This window comes from Eumetopias jubatus, unplaced genomic scaffold (genome assembly GCF_037043125.1).
Source record: "Eumetopias jubatus isolate StellerSeaLion01/CBP00866 unplaced genomic scaffold, mEumJub1_p1.0 scaffold_8, whole genome shotgun sequence".
Lineage (NCBI taxonomy): Eukaryota > Metazoa > Chordata > Mammalia > Carnivora > Otariidae > Eumetopias > Eumetopias jubatus.
In genome coordinates this window covers 47600370-47620298 of record NW_028274814.1, presented here as the reverse complement: position 1 = coordinate 47620298, position 19929 = coordinate 47600370, and the positions used below count along the sequence as shown (strand labels likewise).

The 19929-nt window shown below is 32.9% G+C and overlaps 1 protein-coding gene and 1 pseudogene across 1 annotated transcript; one reads left to right on the top strand and one right to left on the bottom strand.

Moving 5' to 3' along the window:
- The first annotated feature begins 5100 nt into the window (after positions 1–5100).
- LOC148163703 (uncharacterized) lies at positions 5101–13835 on the top strand. The gene is made up of 5 exons (XM_088025554.1): positions 5101–5229; positions 6465–6560; positions 7323–7406; positions 13355–13441; positions 13685–13835. Exons 1-4 carry the CDS (start codon positions 5148–5150, stop codon positions 13429–13431), a joined length of 339 nt encoding a protein of 112 aa, XP_087881680.1. The 5' UTR covers positions 5101–5147; the 3' UTR covers positions 13432–13441; positions 13685–13835.
- LOC114221758 (small nucleolar RNA U3) lies at positions 6028–6102 on the bottom strand (annotated as a pseudogene).
- Positions 13836–19929: the final 6094 nt, after the last annotated feature.

The window sequence follows — 19929 nt, the reverse complement described above, 5'->3', positions numbered from 1 at the left end:
ACACTACCAACAATAATGCACAAGGGTCCCTTTTCTCCACATTCTCATCAGCATTTGTTATCTCTCATCTTTTTTTATTACAGTCATTCTAATACGTGTGAGGTGATATCTGATGGTTTTGATTTGCACTTCCTTAAAAATTAGTAATGTTGAGCACTTTTTCCTTTGCCTCTTGACCATTTGAATATTTAGAGGGGAAAACGTTTATTCAAGTCCTTTGTCCATTATTTAATTGGATTATTTGGGGTTTTTTGCTATTAAGTTCTACGAGTTCCTTGTATATTTTAGATATTAACCCCTTATGAGATATGGTTTATAAATATTTTCTCCCATTCAGTAGGTTGCTTTTTCATTTTGTTGATCATTTCTTTTGCTGTGCAGAAGTTTTTTGATTTGATGTAATCCCATTTGTTTACTTTTGCTTTTGTTGCTTCTGCTTTGTTGCCATGTCCAAACAATCTTTGCCAAGACCCATGTAAAGATTATTTCCTATGTTTACTTCTAGGAGTTTTATGGTTACAGGCCTTACATTTAAATCTTTAATCCATTTCAAGTTAAATTTTGTGAGTAGTTAAGAGAGAGGTCTATTTTCATCCATTTGCATGTGAATATCCAATTTTCCAAACACTATTGAAGAGACTGGCATTTCTCCATTGAGTATTCTTGGCTTCCTTATCAAATATTAGTTGGCCTTATATGCAAGGGTGTATTTCTTGGTCCTCAGTTCTGTTCCATTGGTCTATGTGTCTGTATTTATGCCAGAACCATACTGATTCAATTCAGTTTTCTAATATAGCTTCAAATCAGGAAGTATCGCTTTCGGTAGTGTGGACATTTTAGCAATATTAATTTTTCAATCCATGAACATGAGATAATCCTTCTATTTATTTGTACCTTTTTCAATTTCTTTCATCAATGTTTTATGGTTTTCAGAGTAGAGAGCTTTCACCACCTTGGGTAAATTTATTCCTAAGTACTTTAAGTATCTTATTGTTTTTGATGCTACTGTATATGGGATTGTTTTCTTTATTTCTTTGTCAGATTATTTGTTGTTACTGTATAGAAATGCTGCAATTTTTAGGTATTAATTTGGTATCCTGCAACTTTTCTGAATTCATTGGTTAGATCTAACAGATTTTTGGTGGAGTTTTTAGGATTTTGTATATATAAAATCTTGTCATCTGCAAATAGAGATAATTTTACTTCTTCCTTTCCAATTCTAATGTCTTTTATATCTTTTTCTTGTCTGGCTACTCTGTCAAGGACTTTCAGTACTCTGTTGAATGAAAGTGGTGAGAGTGGGTAGCTTGTCTTATTCCTAATCTTAAAGGAAAAGTTTTCAACCTTCCACCATGAAGTACAATGTTAGCTGTGGTCTTATTATATATAGCCTTATTATGTTGGGGTACGTGCCTTCATTACCTAATTTTTTAAGAGTTTTTATCGTGAACGGATGTTTATTTCACCAAATGTTTTTTCTGCATCTATTGATATGATCATATGATTTTTTTCTTTCATTCTATTAATGTGATGATCAGAGTGTAACAATTACTCTTACCTTTTAATGCAGTCCTTCTTGGTCTTTGTAGTCCAAAAGGGTACTTTACCCTCACTGTTGTGTTCTAGGATTTTCCCTATGGTGTCTTGTCTATGGATAGTTGCTGGTTGGTCTTCTTTGAAGGGGATGGAAGTCAGGAATGGCTTTTATTGTCATCTTGATGACATCACTCCCCCAGTATTTTAAAAGTATCCAAAATTAGTAATGTTTCTTTGTCACCTAACAGAAGAAAGTGTAAATATTCTCTAGAACAACTCATTTCATCCCAGGCTTATTAAATTCCCATAAATAAATTAGTAAGGCAGATAAGAAATTCAGTGCCAGAAACAAACATACTGAAAAATTAAGCACACAAGTAACAAGTCATTTTGGAAAGAAGCAGCAGGAACAAAATGACAGCTGAAGGTTTTAAATCATTACTGCAATTATCAAACACATTGTATAAATTTATATGTATATTTATATTCTTAATTTTAATTGTATTTACTATGTTTAAAGAAATATAGGGTGAGGGCGCCTGGGTGGCTCAGATGGTTAAGCATCTGCCTTCGGCTCAGGTCATGATCACAGGGTCCTGGGATCGAGTCCCGCATCGGGCTCCCTGCTCCTTGGGAGCCTGCTTCTCCCTCTGCCTCTCTCTCTCTCTCTCTCTCTCTCTGTCTCTCATGAATAAATAAATAAAAAGTTAAAAAAAAAAGAAATATAGGGTGAATTTAGAAATGTGTTTAGAGAACAAGAAACTAAAAATGATCAAATAGGTCTGAAAAGGTACTAAATAGAATTTCTAAAAAATAATAAAATAAAATAAATAAAATATTGGATAGATTTATCATCTACCTTGGCACAGATGAAGAGAAAATTAATGAATTGGAAGACATTTCTGCAACTACTGGTCAAAATATAGCATATAGAGGCAAAAAGAAAAAGATAAATATGAAGCAACCTCACTAGATGTCAAAGGTAGCATTTCAGAGTGAAAAGCAAAAAGAGGAGATGTGGTCTCTGTGAAATTAATAGCGAAGACTTTTTCAATCCACTGATAATGACACACCACCCCACATATTTATGAAGTCTAATTAACATCAAGCAGAATAAAAGAAAAAAAAAGAATTTCACAAAAAAACACATTATAGTAGAAACTGAAGAACACCAAGAACAATGATAAATTTCCAAAAGCAGCACTAAGGAAAAGGCAATTACTGCAAATAAGCAACATATATTCTACCTGCTGTTTCAACAGCAAAAATGGAAATAAGAAGAAAGTGAATGATGCATGTGCTATATCGACAGAAAATGAATCAAGATAAAACTCAATACCCAGGCGGGTTTCCCAAGCATGAGGGAAAAAAATATGTATTTTTCAAACAAAACCTGAGAGAAATTGGCATTTTTATTCAATAAAGAAACAGTATTGTTTGAAACTTCATTAGATTGTCCAAATCTGATCTCTTTGGTCTGCTTGATGTTTGTCAGAAGTATGTTAAAATTTCCTTAAATGATTGCATTATGTTTATTTCTCTTTCTGTATACACATATCATTTATCTTTGTTATATTTTGAAGTTATATTAAAAGATTATATTAGGGGTGCCTGGGTGGCTCAGTCGGTTGTGTCCAACTCTTGGTTTCAGCTCAGGTTGTGATCTCAGGGTGGTGAGATCCAGCCCTATATCTGGCTCCATGCTCAGTGGGGAGTCTGCTTGAGATTCTCTCTCTCCCTCTCCCTCTGCCCCTCCCCCTGCTCATACTCTCTGTCTAAAATGAATAAATAAATTGTTAAAAAATATTATATCAAAATTGTGATATATTACTACCAAATTGAAACTTTTATACTAATTATTAAGAAATCTACCTTAAATACTACATTTTGCACAGTGTATTTTGTCAGATTTTAGAAGCTATGATTGCTTTAATTTGTGTGCATCATGCATATTTTCATCTCTTATTTTCAAACACTTCATACTTATCTATTAAATGCGGCTTTTGTAAATAGCATATAACATTTTTTTCTAAAGCCATGTGCTAATTTTTATCTCTTTACTGGAGCATTTAGAGCGTTCACATTTATTGACAATATATTTTCTTTTTTTTTTAAGATTTTATTTATTTGTCAGAGAGAGAGAGAGTGAGCACAAGCAGGGAGAGCGGCAGGCAGAGGGAGAAGCAAACTCCCTGCTGAGCAGGGCGCTGGATGTGGGACTTGATCCCAGGATCCTGGGAACATGTCCTAAGCCAAAGGCAGATGCTTAACTGACTGAGCCACCCAGGCATCCCAGGTATATTTTCTTTTTTACCAATATCATAATTTTGTGCTTTCTCTTTGTCCTACTTATTCTTGGGCTTTCCCCCCTCCTTTCTAGCTTCTTCTGTATTTATTTATTTTTCTCAATCTATGTTTCTTCCCTAATTTTTTTTGAAGTTATATTTTCCATCCTGTCAGCATTTACTCTAGAATTTAATGCATGTGTACTCAAATTATCAGTGTCTGAAATTGATCATTATCTTTACACTCTTCCAAAACAATATAAGGCCCAAGAATGGTCTATGGTCTCCCAAATTATATACTTTTGTTGTGAAGTTTAATTCTATTGATCAAAGGTGAGGGCAGGGGCCCCTGTGGTCACTGTGGTGTGAATATATCAGAGCATACTTTAGCTGAAAATAAAACACTTTATTCCTACCAACGATAAAAATAAATGTTCAACAGTCACACAAAAATGGAAAACCACATAGGTAAACTAAAAATCTACCAAGTTAGTCACTTAAATATTATTACACTACAATCTTAAATTACCAGGTTAGGCAGATATTATTGTATTAGAAACACATGCATAACATTTATTTTCCTACAAAATATAATATAAAATCATGTTATGAAATACTTTGTGACTTTTCACCACTTAATATATTATGGAATATTATCCATATCTGTATTTGAAGAACTCCCTTATTTATATTTAATGACTGTATAAGCTTTACTGAGGGAAGACATTATAATTCATTTAATTATTTAATTTATTGATAGTTAAATTATTCTTTTTACTTTTTTAAACAAAACATTCATTGGTCACTTGAAAAATTAGAAAGTTATGAATAATTATGTTAACAGTACATTGAGGAAACAGGGTTGTATCATTTTCACTTTCTATAGGAGTCATTCTAATATCTTTTCAATTATTTGTAATGAGAATGGATACTTATAACTATAAAAAAGATATTTCCAAAAATCAGTATCTGTTATAATCTTATTCAAATACAGTATATCATTTATTTATGTAAATGTTTTAGTATTTATTGTTTATTCATTCTTTTTTAAAAATATGGCAGAGGAGAAATTAGTATGGTTAAGATAATTTTAAACGTTATTTTTGGGAATAAAAATGTGCTTCATTATGCATAGAAGAATAACAAATTTAATCTATAGGGACTGGATTACATTACCTTTTATTTTCTTAAGTGGAGAAAGTAGTTTACATATAAAGTTAGAGTAAACATCCTGTCTGATGATGCAATATGGAGATCTGTTTTCTGGATTCTGTCTCATTCTTAACACTCTGCTCATCATCTGACCCGGGCAATCTGATCGAAACTATGGAACCAAACACATCGGCACTGTCCCGTCCTTGTCTTGATCTTCATGCTTCGCCAGTGGAATTTCATGAAATAAATACAGGTAAAATCAGATACTGCCGTTATTGCTAAGTAGTCCCTTTATTTAATGAGAAAATAATATTATAAACAACAAAGTTCATAGCCAGATACATTCAAATGAGGAATTAAAAATCTTTTCTCTGTATGAATCAATTTCGGATTTTCCAGTTGAAGATGATTTAAATTTCAGACAATCATCATTTGATAAGTAAATATTTACAATGGGGTTAGATTTAAGATCATTCAGAAAATGTTACTGACTTGGTGGCTGAGTTCTACTTTACTTGTATACTAAAGGAGTACATGCAATATATTGCTAAGGGACTTTACCTACCTAATGAGAATCAGATGATTTTTTTCACGCTCTTTTAATTAAGATTAAATTCAACTAGAGGAAGGGGCAAGATAGGCATTTAAATTAAGTTTTATATTTCTACTCTTGCTTTTGCAACCAGTGTTACTCTTAATGCTACTGCCCATTATATTCTTACAATCACTATTCTACATGGCTACTATTACTACTTCTACAATAATAAGATCATTTGCATGATTTTTTTCCTCATATACCTTTGTACATGATTGCTTCAAACAGTATGCTATCGACTTTATATACATTTAATCTCCACAATATATCTATGAATGGTTATCTTTATTTTATAAAGAAACTAAGAATTAAAAAAGACAAAGAATTGGCATATTTTACAAAGCAGCTACATGATTGAGCAAATTTTAATACTTTCTCATAAGCATAGGATGGGGCAATTTTTTTTCTTTTCTTTCTTTCTTTCTTTCTTTTACATTTTTTTATTTTATTATGTTATGTTAATAACTATATATTACATCATTAGTTTTTCTAGTAACAAACTATAGAAATGATCCCTGAAAGTATAGTCTTCATCATTAGTTTTTGACGTAGTGTTCCATGATTCATTGTTTGTGCATAACACCCAGTGCTCCACGCAGAACGTGCCCTCTTTAATACCCATCACCAGGCTAACCCATCCCCCCATCCCCCTCCCCTCTAGAACCCTCAGTATGTTTCTCAGAGTCCATAGTCTCTCATGGTTCTTCTCCCCCCTCTGACTCCCCCCTTTCATTTTTCCCTTCCTACTATCTTCTTCTTTTTTTAACATAATTTTTGTTTCCAGTTTTAGTATGCTTTTCAATTGTATGTTTGTGTATCAGATATGTATATGCACATACATATATTAATTATATATAAATAGTTGTTATGTGTTCTTCTTATATATTTTCTAGAGTTTTGTGACGAAAGTATAACTTACTCAGAAGTCAGAGCTCATGGCTCTTCAAGTATTGAGAAGAGAAAAACAACTAGCAAGTTGAAGATGAACGGTAAAAAACATTTAAAATTCTAGGTTCCCCTTTTTTGCTTGAATATTTTAATGAACCAATCATAAAAACAAATATTCCTGGACAAACCTCTGAATCGGAGTTCATCTCTCATATCAACACCTTTAAAATGGTCATATTGACATGAAGGGCTGCATTAAAAGCCAATGACAATGTATCACTGATGGCCACATGGCTTAGAATAATGTACCATACCCATAGAATAATAATTTAAAAAAATGTTTCATATATACCTTTCTCAGTTTGATATTTTAGTCTTGCACAGTGTCCCTTTTGTATTATTTCTATTAAAAAAAAGAAGCTTATGAGATATCTCATGATAAATAAACTTTTATCAAAACTGTCACAGAATATCGGTCTGGACCAACAGCTAATGCAGGAATTTTGTTCTTAACCTAGTTCTACTATAAAAACAAAGAAGTCATTTTTTTAAAAATGACTTAAAAATACTCATTTGTAGTCTTTAAAAGAATTCTTTAATAGGGCAACTTGTTAGTCCATAATCCGTTCCTACATAAAAATATTCATATATTCTCTGGCTGTATCCAAACCTGCAAAATAAGTCTGGGAGTTACCCTCTCAGGCTGAGGTATATTTTTCCCACAATTCAGTGCTCTCATAAGCTTAGATTTCAGTCCAATTCAAGTGAGTTGAATGTTCTTGTCCAAAATTCTTTCTAACCCCAACTACAGAATCTTGTTTTCATTGATCATCATAGTAGCTCACTTCCCTCTCTTTGGACAGAGTCTCCATGGTGCCCTGTGGCAATATTATTTGCCTTCCTTTATCTTATTTTTCTGGGACTAGCTGCGATTATGACAGCTAAGGGTAAGTATTTTTTAGAGCTATTTCATTAATTTGTTCTAAATTACTAGAATATAATTTTTAAAGGTCTTTAAATTGATTGCAATATTTTCCTGAAGGTATTTTCTTATATCATATATTTTAATTATATGAGTATTTTATCAAATCAGTGATTTATTGAATTATCAATAGCAAAGGCCCAAGTGATCTTATCAAAGATGTCAGTGAATAGTTGGGTATTTTAATAAAAGTGGAAAATAATAGCAGCATTCTATATTTTGTAATATCATAACGACATTAGATTCACCAATTGTGAGATGTAATAAAAACTGGAAACAGTTATAGAATTTATCTATCGGGGCAGTTAAAAATGAACTATAAGGGCATCAAATCAAGTAATTTGAAAAAGAGAATTTAACAGAGGAAAGAAAAGATGGTGCGTAGGTATTCATCAAAAAAATAAAGCAAAATGATCACAATACTGGACTGAGCCTACACATTGCTCAAACTCAATACTTCATTACATTACAAAAAATATTTAGCTTTTAAAAGAATAAATCTATAACACAGCACTATTAACAGGACAGAAATGTGAAAAATTTCATCAAATATAGAAAGTAAGATAAATACGATTTATAAGTCAGAGAAAAGAGCAATTCAAAACACATAGCAAATAAATTTATTAAAAAAGCATAATTACATCTAAATCAATTATAATCTCAAAGTGAATTGTTTCAGAATAAAGCAAAATATATAATTTTTAATAATAAACACAAAAAACTTGTTTAAATGTATGATTTCCTGCAAAGACACATGATAAAAGCCTCAAGATAATGTAGAAAAATTGATAAAATAACTATATTCTATAGATAAATATATTCTATATTCTGTAGATAAATAATCAGTGATATACCTTCACGTAGATACCTGACTGATAACTTTTATTTTTTTATTTTTTTTAAAGATTCTATTTATTTATTTGATAGAGAGAGACACAGCGAGAGAGGGAACACAAGCAGGGGGAGTGGGAGAGGGAGAAGCAGGCTTCCCGCTGAGCAGGGAGCCCGATGTGGGGCTCCATCCCAGGACCCTGGGATCATGAGCTGAGCCAAAGGCAGATGCTTAATGGACTGAGCCACCCAGGCGTCCCTGACTGATAACTTTTAAAGGATGAATTTGAAAATATCTTAATAACTAATCTGACTTTGAGATAAACTGTTTATAAACTAACAAAAAAAAAAAAAGAAAAGAAAGAAAAGTGCCAACCAGATCAGGAAGAGAAGCATAGCATTATTCCAAATTATCTCCATACACAGGAAAATATTTTAGGACAACACCCTTGACAAACGTAGAAGCAAAAATCCTACATACAAGAGCTAACATAATCCACTATTATACTGAAAGGATATTATGTGATAACCAAATTCTGGTTAAAATCATGGATGGGCTTGTATATTTATCGAGAAATTTGTCATATTGAGGAGAAAAAGAAATACCTCCAAGTAGAAGGAAATATATTTAATTTGATTTGTAAGAATCAAATATCTTTCATAGTAAAAATTTAGACTCATTTTCAATAGAATAAGGAAGACAAGGATGACTGATAGAACTACTATCCTTCAACATTTCTTTGGATGTCCTGGCAAAAGAAAAGCAAACATACAGAAGAAACTATTTAGATATAATATAAATATTACAAATTAAATACTGAAATTATCTGCAGATGATGTGCATTCTTACCCATATATTACAAGGAAATCTATTGAAAAAAATCAGAATAAAAGAACACTTCAATAAGGAAGCTAGATACAAAGTTAATGTAGTGTTACTATATACAAACAAGAACTAAGGTCCAATATCTAGGTCCTCATTTTAAGTCTCTTACTAACATTTCTTCTGAGATATCTTTAAAAACAACTAGCATACTATATTTCCAAACAGACTATCTTCCCAACCTGGATCCTTACCAACATCAAGGGAAAAATCAGATGCTTTAATACTATTGTCTTTCTTGGTGGTTGATGTTTAGTGAAATGAACCTAGGAGTCATCTCTGTTTCTAACTGCTACTAATTATCTCAACTTAGTGAATTAATACACTTCTTTACATTTGCATCACTATCCATCTAATCCAAGACAATCTCCTTCTTCCTCACCCGCTCTCTCCCTCTCCTTCCCTTTCTCTCTTTCTCCCTTCCTCTCTCTTCCTACTCTACAAGCCGCCAAGGGATCTAACTACATTCACTCATGACTTATAATCAATTTCCAGAGTAACCTCCTCAAAAATATAAATTTTATAAACTCACCATACTTTTACTGTTAGCTTCTTAATACTCTAAATTCAATATAATCTAAAAATCCTTAACATGGTTTATAAAGTTCTTTCTTACTCGGTCTATGGATCTCTACCCCAGCTAGTACCACATACTTTCTCACTCTTTAGGCTCCAGCCACAGTTGCCGTCTTTTAGTTCATTAAATGACTCATGATTAAAGTTACCATTGTAAAGACAAGGATAATTTTAAAAAAAGAGACAAAGATAATTTTAAGAATGCGTTAGATGCTGTTAATAATTACTCTGGGACGACAAGGATGAATCAGGACTTCTCTGGGCAGATTGACATGAATTGTAACTTGATCCATGATCTCTCTGGCTACTGAGCATATGGATAAACTATTCCTTTTACCCTATGTACCCTTACTTATACAGTTATTTGGAGTAACTAAATCCTAGAGTAATCAATTGTCCCAGAAAATAAATTTTCCTTTATAATTTTATAATTAAGCCAGCTTCCTCTATTACAGTATCTTATGTACCACCATTTGTAGCATCTTTCACAGTCTTACCTGTATATCTGTGTGGTTATTTATTCAATGTCTGTCTTTCCCACTAGATTGGTAGCTTCTTTAGAACACAGCTCATGTCTGTATTTGCTCTACATTTTATCCTTTGCTTTCAAATATTATGGTAACCCATTATAGGTACTCAGTGAACATTTTTTATTAAATAAATTCATATACGTAATAATGTATATGAGATTATAATACTTTGTTAAAAGGCATAAAGAAGGGCATTAATGAATTAAATATATATTAAATGCTCCTTGGTAGGAAGATTAGTAGTGTGAAGATGATAATACTCTTCCAAATTCATCTAAGATTTATGTGATTCCAAGGCAAGTATATTTTCATGATAAATAAATTAATTAAAATTATACAAAGAAGTAAAAATGTATGAGATTAACACAATACAGATTGAAATATATAGACAAGAGAGGTACAGATCTAGTCTTGTCGGGTATCAAAATAGTCTATAAAGTTATTAAGCTATAAGTAACATTATAGTACTGGTATAAAATAAATGCATGCATGCTCATACCTATGGCATATATATATTTAGTATATAATACAGTAAGCTTTTCAAAATGACAGATATTTAACAATAGGTTTGGGTTAATACTTTGACAGTAAACACTCTCATACACATTTTTTTCTCATACACATTTGATGTATGAAATTATCAAGCTTATTTACAAAAAATAAGGATGAAGTATACATGCATACAAATACATACACATATATAAAGAAAAGAAATCATATATATAATTATCTGTTAATACGGAAATAATTATTAATATGAAAGTAAGCAATAGTCTGTTAATATGGAAGATGGAAATATTAAAGAGTATTTAGACATGTAAACAATTAGAATGGTATATATAAAGCTATTTACAGAATTGTCTTTGCTGAAGTAAGTGGTATTGTAGGGACTATGAAAGGGACTCTTCTCTACTCCTCACAGTGTATACATTTACTCACTTTTTTTGTAAAATAAATAAATTCATGTATTACTTGTGTAAAAGAGAAAATAATTTAAAAAGAAAAATATTATATTCTAGAAATGAAGAAATTGTATTTGGGTATGACAGACATAGGGTAGTAAATATCAAAAAAAAAGTATAACTAGGATTCTGATGGGTACTCATCTAAGATATTGTGCTTTTAAAGCCTGTTTTAAAATAATCACTAAGTATAGAAGACTATTTTATTGTGAGGACCAAGCTGTGCTTAGAAGCAATTGCACATACTATTTTGATCAACATATCTTGGAAAAGTCATGAAGACACCAATATAATTTAGGTATGGAATACTAACTTGTGAATGAAATAAATAAAATAAATTGGTGAAATATCCTAATAAACACAGCTTTTTCTTCTGTTTCACTATTAGTAAACTTTGTCTTAATAAGCAGGAGAGAAGAGAGAAGCAGTTGAACCAGCAGAAGTATTTCCCTGTGTCAAGTACCTAATCTTATCTGTGAATTACCAATCAGAAGGAAGATCTTCCTGGATACTTAGGTTTTAGTATGTAAATGAACCAGGAATGAATAAACATATGGCAGAAATGGAGGGGCAACTTTGTAAACAAACAAGAATGTTCTTGGTCCAAAATTTAATTAAGCATGGCTTGCTTATTCAATTGATAAGATTTAACTTAATTATTTGGCTTCTCATTTTAAACAAGAAAGAAAAGTTGTAGGTCTGTATTCAACTAACATCCCATCAGTGACTAGAAGCATCCTTCACAGGAGAAAATGTTTAAAATATGTAATAATCCAGTTTAGGAAACAAATATGAAAGATGCAAGTTTGAGGGAATGGAAAGTTGATGATAATACTATCTTCTTTATCCATTGAATTGGCATAGCAAAAATACTCAACTTTAATACTCTAAGTGGTCTGTTGAGGGAATGACCCAGCAATATTTATTACATTGATTCCCATGTGTCCAGAAACGCATTTGGGACTCAAGCTGGAGTAATATGGTCCAGAGAACTTAAAATCATGGTGATAAGCGTCTGCGCTTGACTAAGTTGAAGCCCCATGTCCAGCAAGTTTCGTGTTCTTCTAATTGGACTGAAATCAAATCTTGGTAAAGGAAGCATGCAGGAAGATTATCTTTATAATTTGTGTGAAGTCTCCAAAATCTGTTAGAAGTAACCATGAGCCATTCAGACTAAAATAAATTTAAGCTAGGAACATTCCACTCACTCTCATTTTCATTATTATTAATTTTTTTTATTTTATTTTTTAATTTAATTTTATTATGTTATGTTAGTCATCATACATTATATCATTAGTTTTTGATGTAGTGTTCCATGATTCATTGTTTGCGTATTATTTTTTAAATTCAGGTCATGCCATCTGGAATTCCAGATCCTTCAAAATAAAACAAAGCACATCAATGTGAAATGATGTGGGTTAAAGTTTTCCTATTTGAAGATAGCTCGAAATGGAGCTGTGAAGAAAAATGATACAATTTTGTAAACTTTTCCTTTTAGTTTGAATTTTAGCATATAAACAATTGATAGTCTGCAGATGGTTGATAGAGTAGCATAACTCAAGCTGTGCACTGGAAGTGTTAATTCTAGAGGCATTTTGAAGAAAATAGTGATAAGAAAGCGCTAGAGGTAAAGATAGAAACAGTGTAGAATATTATAATAGCTCAATACAAAAATAATGAAAATCTGAATAGGAAAAAGATCATGGTACTGTGAAGAAGGGAACAGATATATGAAGCAATGTGATAGAATAAATAGTGATAGAATAAATAGTACTTTGTGCTTGATTGGATGTGTGCTATGTCTAAGATGTTTGCTTCAAATATAACTTAGGTCATTATGTCTTGACTGTCCAGGTTTACTAACTGCTTAGAATGGCATCAATCAGATGTAGAAAATTACAATTATCAAAGCACCAGTAATTAACTCATAAGTATGTGCCATAAGGAAAAGTTCATATTTTAGATCAGTTACTTGCTGATATTTTACAATTTATTCCTCAGTTAATAATAAAAAAAATGAATGGCTAAGTTATATTGAAGAAATGTTAGATTTCTATTTTATTTGCAACACTGTTTGAAAATGATAACAGTCTTAAAATGTATTTTCCTTTGCAAATTTTATGAATTTCAGTTCATTGTCTAGAAGGGGTTCTGATGACACATGAAACCGCTAAGCAAAATGACACTACATATTGCAAAATAATATAGCAAAGCAGAGGTATGTATTGAATTGCAATGGGAATCTTGGCACCAAATATAAACTGTTTAAATCTAGATGTATATATGCAATTAATAAATATAACATCAAAGTTAGATAACTATGGCACAGGTATCAGAAAAAAGTTTCATGTAACTCTTGAAATTAGGGAGCATAATTAAAAATAATAATACAAAAATCATAATACATTGAGCAAACATGATGACAAAGTTATCTTCATGCATGTACTTTTTGTTTGTCAAGGTAACTGGTCTTTTCTGAAGAAAATTGATATTTTATTTCCACTGAAAAATAAAATCTTGGCAACAAGGAAATTGTTCTGAAGTACTGAGCTCCAGTCTTATCAAGACAAATGGCAAGGAAGAATTGGAAGTGTATGACATGATATTCATTACCATATTTTCTTTTTTTTTTTTTTTGGTCTTGGTACTGGTTTAATGGATATGAAACAATAAGCACAGTCAACAAAAACAAAAATATATAAGTAGAACAACACTGAAGAACAAAACATTCTGTGCAGCCCATAATCAATTCATTACCATATTTTCTTATAGAGAAGATAATTATAAACTTTTTAATATCTTGTGTGATTTCAAGATTCTCAACTCAATATATTATAAGCAGAGATCTCAATCAAACTGAAAATATTAAAAAATGGACTTAAAATGTTTATGTGATTTTAAAATTATTAACATATTTGCATATAGAAGTATATACTAATATATAAAAATTTCATACCTTAGTAAATAAATGGGGAGGAGTAGAAATCACATAAGACGTACAAACTAAAGGGAATCTGGTCACAATTGGCACCTTAAAATAGCTAATGTTTATTGATTGTTTCTAATATTCCTAGTAATACTTGAGTGATTACATATATTAAAGCATGTACTGCCCCAATAATCTTATGAGACAATACTGTCATTACTGTTGTCATATTAATAAACTGAGGTCCAGAGAGGATTATGTAGCTAGCAAGAATTAGAAACAAGATTTAAGCCATGATAGTCTTACTCTAGAGATCATTAGCATAATCATTATGCTATGCTAACCCCAGAACAATAGATCATATTAAACCAAGTTGTAAGAATATTGCTTTTGTTGGAAATAGTCAGATATGCTTATGCAAGCAGATTTATATTTTTCTCCCCTGGATGTATCTTTCAGAAAGGGACAAATAAAAAGAACTTTCAAGGATCAAATATCATGATAGCTGTTCGTGAGGAGTGACATGTTTATATTAATTATTCTTTGGAATATGAAAAAAAAGATTAATAGAAGGGATTTTTTCCCCTAATAGACTCTAACAAGCCTAAAAAATATAAATCTCCCTTATTTTTAATTCTCCTCCAATATGTGACTCTTGCATTTATATTGTTGCTCTTTTGCACTGTATTCAACTTGTTACTGCCTTTAATAAAGACTTCAATCTACATCTGCGATGGTAAATTTGTGGCATATATGTTGACGATTTCTACATGATGCTCTGGGGAAGGCTCGTTCATAATTAGAACACTCTTCCTTCCTGAGGTTGAACTCCACTTTGAGTAATCTTCAACAAAGCACAGCTAAAAGTTTTCCCCAGTGGTGATGCTCTCATCTCATCCACACACTATGCTTTAAACTAAACTTGTATATACAGATCATCAGTGAACTCTTTCAGGAAAAGCATATAAAAATGTATATAATGAGTTTGCTAAGGTAATGTCTCCTAAACCTCAAAATTCACTTTTGTAAATCAGTTTACCTATAAACTAGAGTGAAAGAGATAATGTCTGTGAATATTCCAGAACTGACAGAACACATCAAATTACATATTGACAAAGCCTATCAACCCCAGGAAGGTGAACAAAGTGAAAACAAATTTATGTGTATCTTGTAAATTGCTGAAAACCAAAGAGAGGAGAAGGTTGAAAGGCAGTCAGAGAAAAATAGAATTTACTTTTAAATGAGCAATTGGTAGCTAACTCTTAAAGGCAAAGATGGCACCTGGGTGGCTCAGTTGGTTAAGCATCTACTTTCAGCTCAGATCATGATCCCAGGGTCCCGGATTGAGTCCCATGTCAGGCTCCCTTCTCTTTGGGGAGTCTGCTTCTCCCTCTCCCTCTGCCCCTCCTCCCCACTCATTCTCTCTCTCTCTCTCTTTCTCTTAAATAAATAATTTTTTTAAAAAATAAATAATAAATAAATAAAAAGACAAAAAAAAAAAACCACATGAAAGCCACATACTTACTGAAAGAAAAGTGCCATGCTAAAATTCTATTCCCAGAGGAAATATTCTAAATATATAAGAATCGTATGGGTACATGATCATATTTCATAGAAGAAATAAAGGTAATTAAAGATAGAGAAAAAAGAATTTACTACTTTGGGTCTGCACTAAGGATATAAACTATAGTGGGTTCTTTAGGTGTAAGAAAATTATTCCAAATGGAACATTGAAGGGACAATGAAATAGGTAAATGTGGGTATAAGTTGAAACAGTGACCATATAAAACCATAATATTAATGTCTATGGTTTAAAATTGTGTAAAATCAAAGTACATTTATAAGTGGGGGTGCCTGGCTGGCTCAGTCGGCTAAGCATCCGACTCTTGATTTTGGCTCAGGTCATGATCTCAGGGTCATGAGATTGAGCCCTGCATCAGGGTCCATGCTGAGTGTGGAGCCTGCTTGAAATTCTGTCTCTCTCTCTCTATCCCTCTGCCCCTCCCCCCACTCGTGTGCTCTCTTTCTCTCTCAAATAAATAAATAAAAGGTTTGTTTTTTTTAAAGTACACTATAAGTGTAGCAATTAAACCAAAAGGGGGATAAGTGGAGTTTAAAGGACCTAAATTTATCACAATGTCTAAGAAGAGGTAAAACAACTATTTATATTGGACATTAATAAGTCAAGGACACATGTTGGGATTTTCAGGATAAACACTAAAATAATAACAAAATTTTATAAAACTATGAATATAGTGAAGGAATATATCTCAATTAATGGAACAATAATTTATTGAATAACTTAATTAGTAGAATTATATTCAATGAAGTCAATGAAGGAAAAGATTTCATATCAGAATCGTTTTTAGACAAAGATGCAGGAGTTCAAACAAGAACCTCAGCCTTATCTTTTGGGTCCTTTCTGAGTGTTCAGGGGCCCACAAAGTATTGAGGGTGGATATTGGAGAATGAGAATGACTGATTCTAAGGGCAAAAGTGAAAGCATCCCCAGGTACCTCTGAGTCACAATTTTCCACAGTTCTTACAGAATCACTTACCTCAGCTTTAAAGAGAGACTGGTAACCCACAATATATATTCTCAACCTCTTTTTCTAGAAAAATAGCCATGTAGTTTTGTGAGGAAGCCACATCTTAATAAGCCTCATCTTTTTTTTTAAAGATTTTATTTATTTTTGAGAGAGAGAGAGAGAGAAAATGAGCAAGGGAGAGGGGCAGAGAGAGAGGGAGAAGCAGACTCTCTGCTGAGCAGGGAGCCCGATGTGGGGCTTGATCCCAGGACTCTGGGATCATGACCTGAGTCAAAGAGAAATGCTTAACCAACTGAACCACCTAGGTACCCCTAGAAGCTTCATCTTCACGTTATTCTTGCTCTCCCTTTGTTTTTCAGTCTCAAGTGAAGGCCTACAATAAATTTCAAAGGTCTCTTTTGCAGTATTTCCTCCCCTTGAGACATATCTGTTTCTGTAAAGACTAGTTTGTCTCTACGTGGAACTGGTAGTAATTGATTCTTCCAACTGTTTCAATAGCTGAGATTTGAAACATATGTATTATCTCAATTTCTATTTTCAATAGATCTTCTGCAACAGGATTTTGTAGTCCCCAGACATAATTCGCATTATCATTTTATCACTGACTATCCTATTTAGGCTGAATGTCCCACTATTGTTCCCTCAAAAGAAGACACCCCTCACCCCAAAGTTGCTGAACAGAATTTGCTCCAAAAGGCCATTATCTTGGGAAAGAGTAGTTTATGTCCCATGATGGGAAAAAATTGTCTACTAATTCAATAGGACAAACGCCACAAATGACTCATGAAAGAAGGCACAAGAAAACTAAGGATAACACGTGGTGCCACAGACTTTGATCAGACCAAAGAAAGATGAGCCTGGGCTGAGCATAACTGAACATACTATACATTGCACAACAGGAAAAGACTTCTGATTTCCTTCAGATTCATATGTTTATAGAGGGAATGGGAGTAGCAAGGATCATCTGACCTGAGTTGGATTCACCAAATCATCTAGCAAGTTAACAAGCTTCTCTCTCTACAACCATAAAAATACTTATAATGTAAGGTAGAGAAGCCAAGATTTAAAAAAATATTTTAGTCACAGATAAAAAAATATATATACATCACAAAAAATTGGAGAGAGTTGGAGTGATGTCAACAAAATGGCAGACTAGGAAGTTCCAGGCCCTTGTTTCCCCCATAAAAATATTGAAAATGATTAGACTAGCTAAAATTACTGTATAAGTGCTCTGGGAAACAGTCAAAGACCTGCAGAGTGTCTAACCAAGAAAAAAGCCACATTCAGAACAGCAGGGAATTTTGTGGCATTTTTGTTTGCCATTGTCCCACAGTCTCCCTGATATGGCATGACCTTGGTCTGGTGGGAGTGACAACCCAGATCTCGAGCTCAAAATGTGAACCCCCTGGACTTATTTTTTTCTTTTATCACTTTATCCAGTGACATTAGGAGCAACTGGTCAGCATCATTATAATCATTAGTTTCCCAAAGTGCTTGAAAGTATCATATACAGAGTTACTCAGCTCCTTGATTCTTCTAAGTGGTTGCTTAGAAATATCCAATGCAGATATTTTTCATATCTCTATCACCTGATCATGCCATGGACTATCAATGCTCTCCTTATTATTAACAATACTGTCTAAGCATCTTTAAACTGAATCAGGTTACAGAACCAATTCCAGTAACCCCAAAACCAATTCAGAAAACTCATCTTAAAATCCTGTTCCTCTAGAACCACTCTTGGTACCAAAATCTGTGTTAGTCAGTGTTCTCCAGGAAAACATAACCAATAGGATAGAACCAATAGGATGGGAATTGGCTCATGCAATTATAGAACCTGAGACGTGCAAGCTGGAGAAGTGAGATCCAGCTGAGATCTTGTCATTATCTGCCATCTACAAGCTGGAGACCCAGGAGAGCTAGTGGGTATAGTTCCAGTCCAAGTATGAAGATATACACACCAGAGGAGCCAATAATGTAAATGTCAGCCTAAGGCAAAAGAAGAGTGATGTTCCACCTCAAACAGACAGACATAAGAGGAAGGAATCCTTCCTTCGTCCACTTTTTTATAGGACAGTGCAGAGGGCCAGGTTCCAAGGGCTGTGCTTACTGCTGGTAGATGGGTTTAGATGGGGGTGGGGGAGTTGCTTTAGGCAGGAACAGCGGTTAGGGCAGTGGTTAGGGCAGTGCAGGAAGCTCGTGTTGGGAGGCCTGCTTACAGAAGCAGAAACGGCTGGTTATCTTTTGCTCCCAGTGGGGCTTCTGGTTATCTCTAATAAATTCCCATCTTCTGGGGCCTGCCGGCCTGGGTCTGCTCTGAGTAATTTTCCTCTTCATAACCAGGCTCTCAAGGAGACTGGATGATACCATCCACTATGGAGGGAAATCTACTTTACAGAGCTCACAGATTTAAATGCTAAACTCATACAGAAAGTCACCTTCCCAGACATATGCAGAAATAATGTTTAATCTGGGCACACCATGGTCCAATCAAATTGGCACATAAAATTAACCATCACAAACCCTCAATAAAATACTAGCAAACCAAATTCAGTGGTATATTAAAAAGATTATATACCATTGTCCAAATAAGATTTATTCATGGAAAGCAAGAATGGTTCCACATATGAAAATCAATTAACATGATACATCAAATTAACAGACTAAAGGGAGAAAAAAATCACACAATCATCTCAATTTACACACACAAAAAAGTCATTTGACAAAATTCTACACCTCTTCATGATGAAGAAGTTGACAAACTAGAAATAGAAGGAAATATATGAAAATTCATATATGAAAAGCCCACAGCTAATATGCTCAAAGCTTTTCCTTTAAGACTAAAAACAAGAGAAAGATGCCCACTTCTGTCACTTTTATTTACCATAGTATGAGGAAGTTCTAGCCCAAGCAATTAGGAAGAAAGAAAGAAAAAAGAGAGAGAGAGAGGGAGAAGGTATCAAAAAAAAAAAAGCATTGGAAAAAAAGATGTAATAGACGACAGGAACTTATGTAGAGAAAACCAAAGATCTTCCACCCCTCCCCATGCACACAAAACACACATACAAACTGTAAGAACTAATAAAGAAACTTAGTAAATTGCAAGATACAAATTCAAAACACAAAATTGGGATGTGTTTCTATCTACTAACAATGAATAATCTGAAACAGAAATAAGGAAAAAAATCATATTTACAAATAGAATAAAAAAGAATAAGATACTTAGGAATA

Excerpts from the sequence above, each read along its gene's own strand:
- LOC148163703 (XM_088025554.1), top strand. The coding sequence starts at position 5,148 with ATGGAACCAAACACATCGGCACTGTCCCGTCCTTGTCTTGATCTTCAT. Across the intron at positions 6,561-7,322 it reads TAGCAAGTTGAAGATGAACG|AGTCTCCATGGTGCCCTGTG; the intron begins GTAAAAAACATT and ends CTCTTTGGACAG. Across the intron at positions 7,407-13,354 it reads TGCGATTATGACAGCTAAGG|TTCATTGTCTAGAAGGGGTT; the intron begins GTAAGTATTTTT and ends TATGAATTTCAG.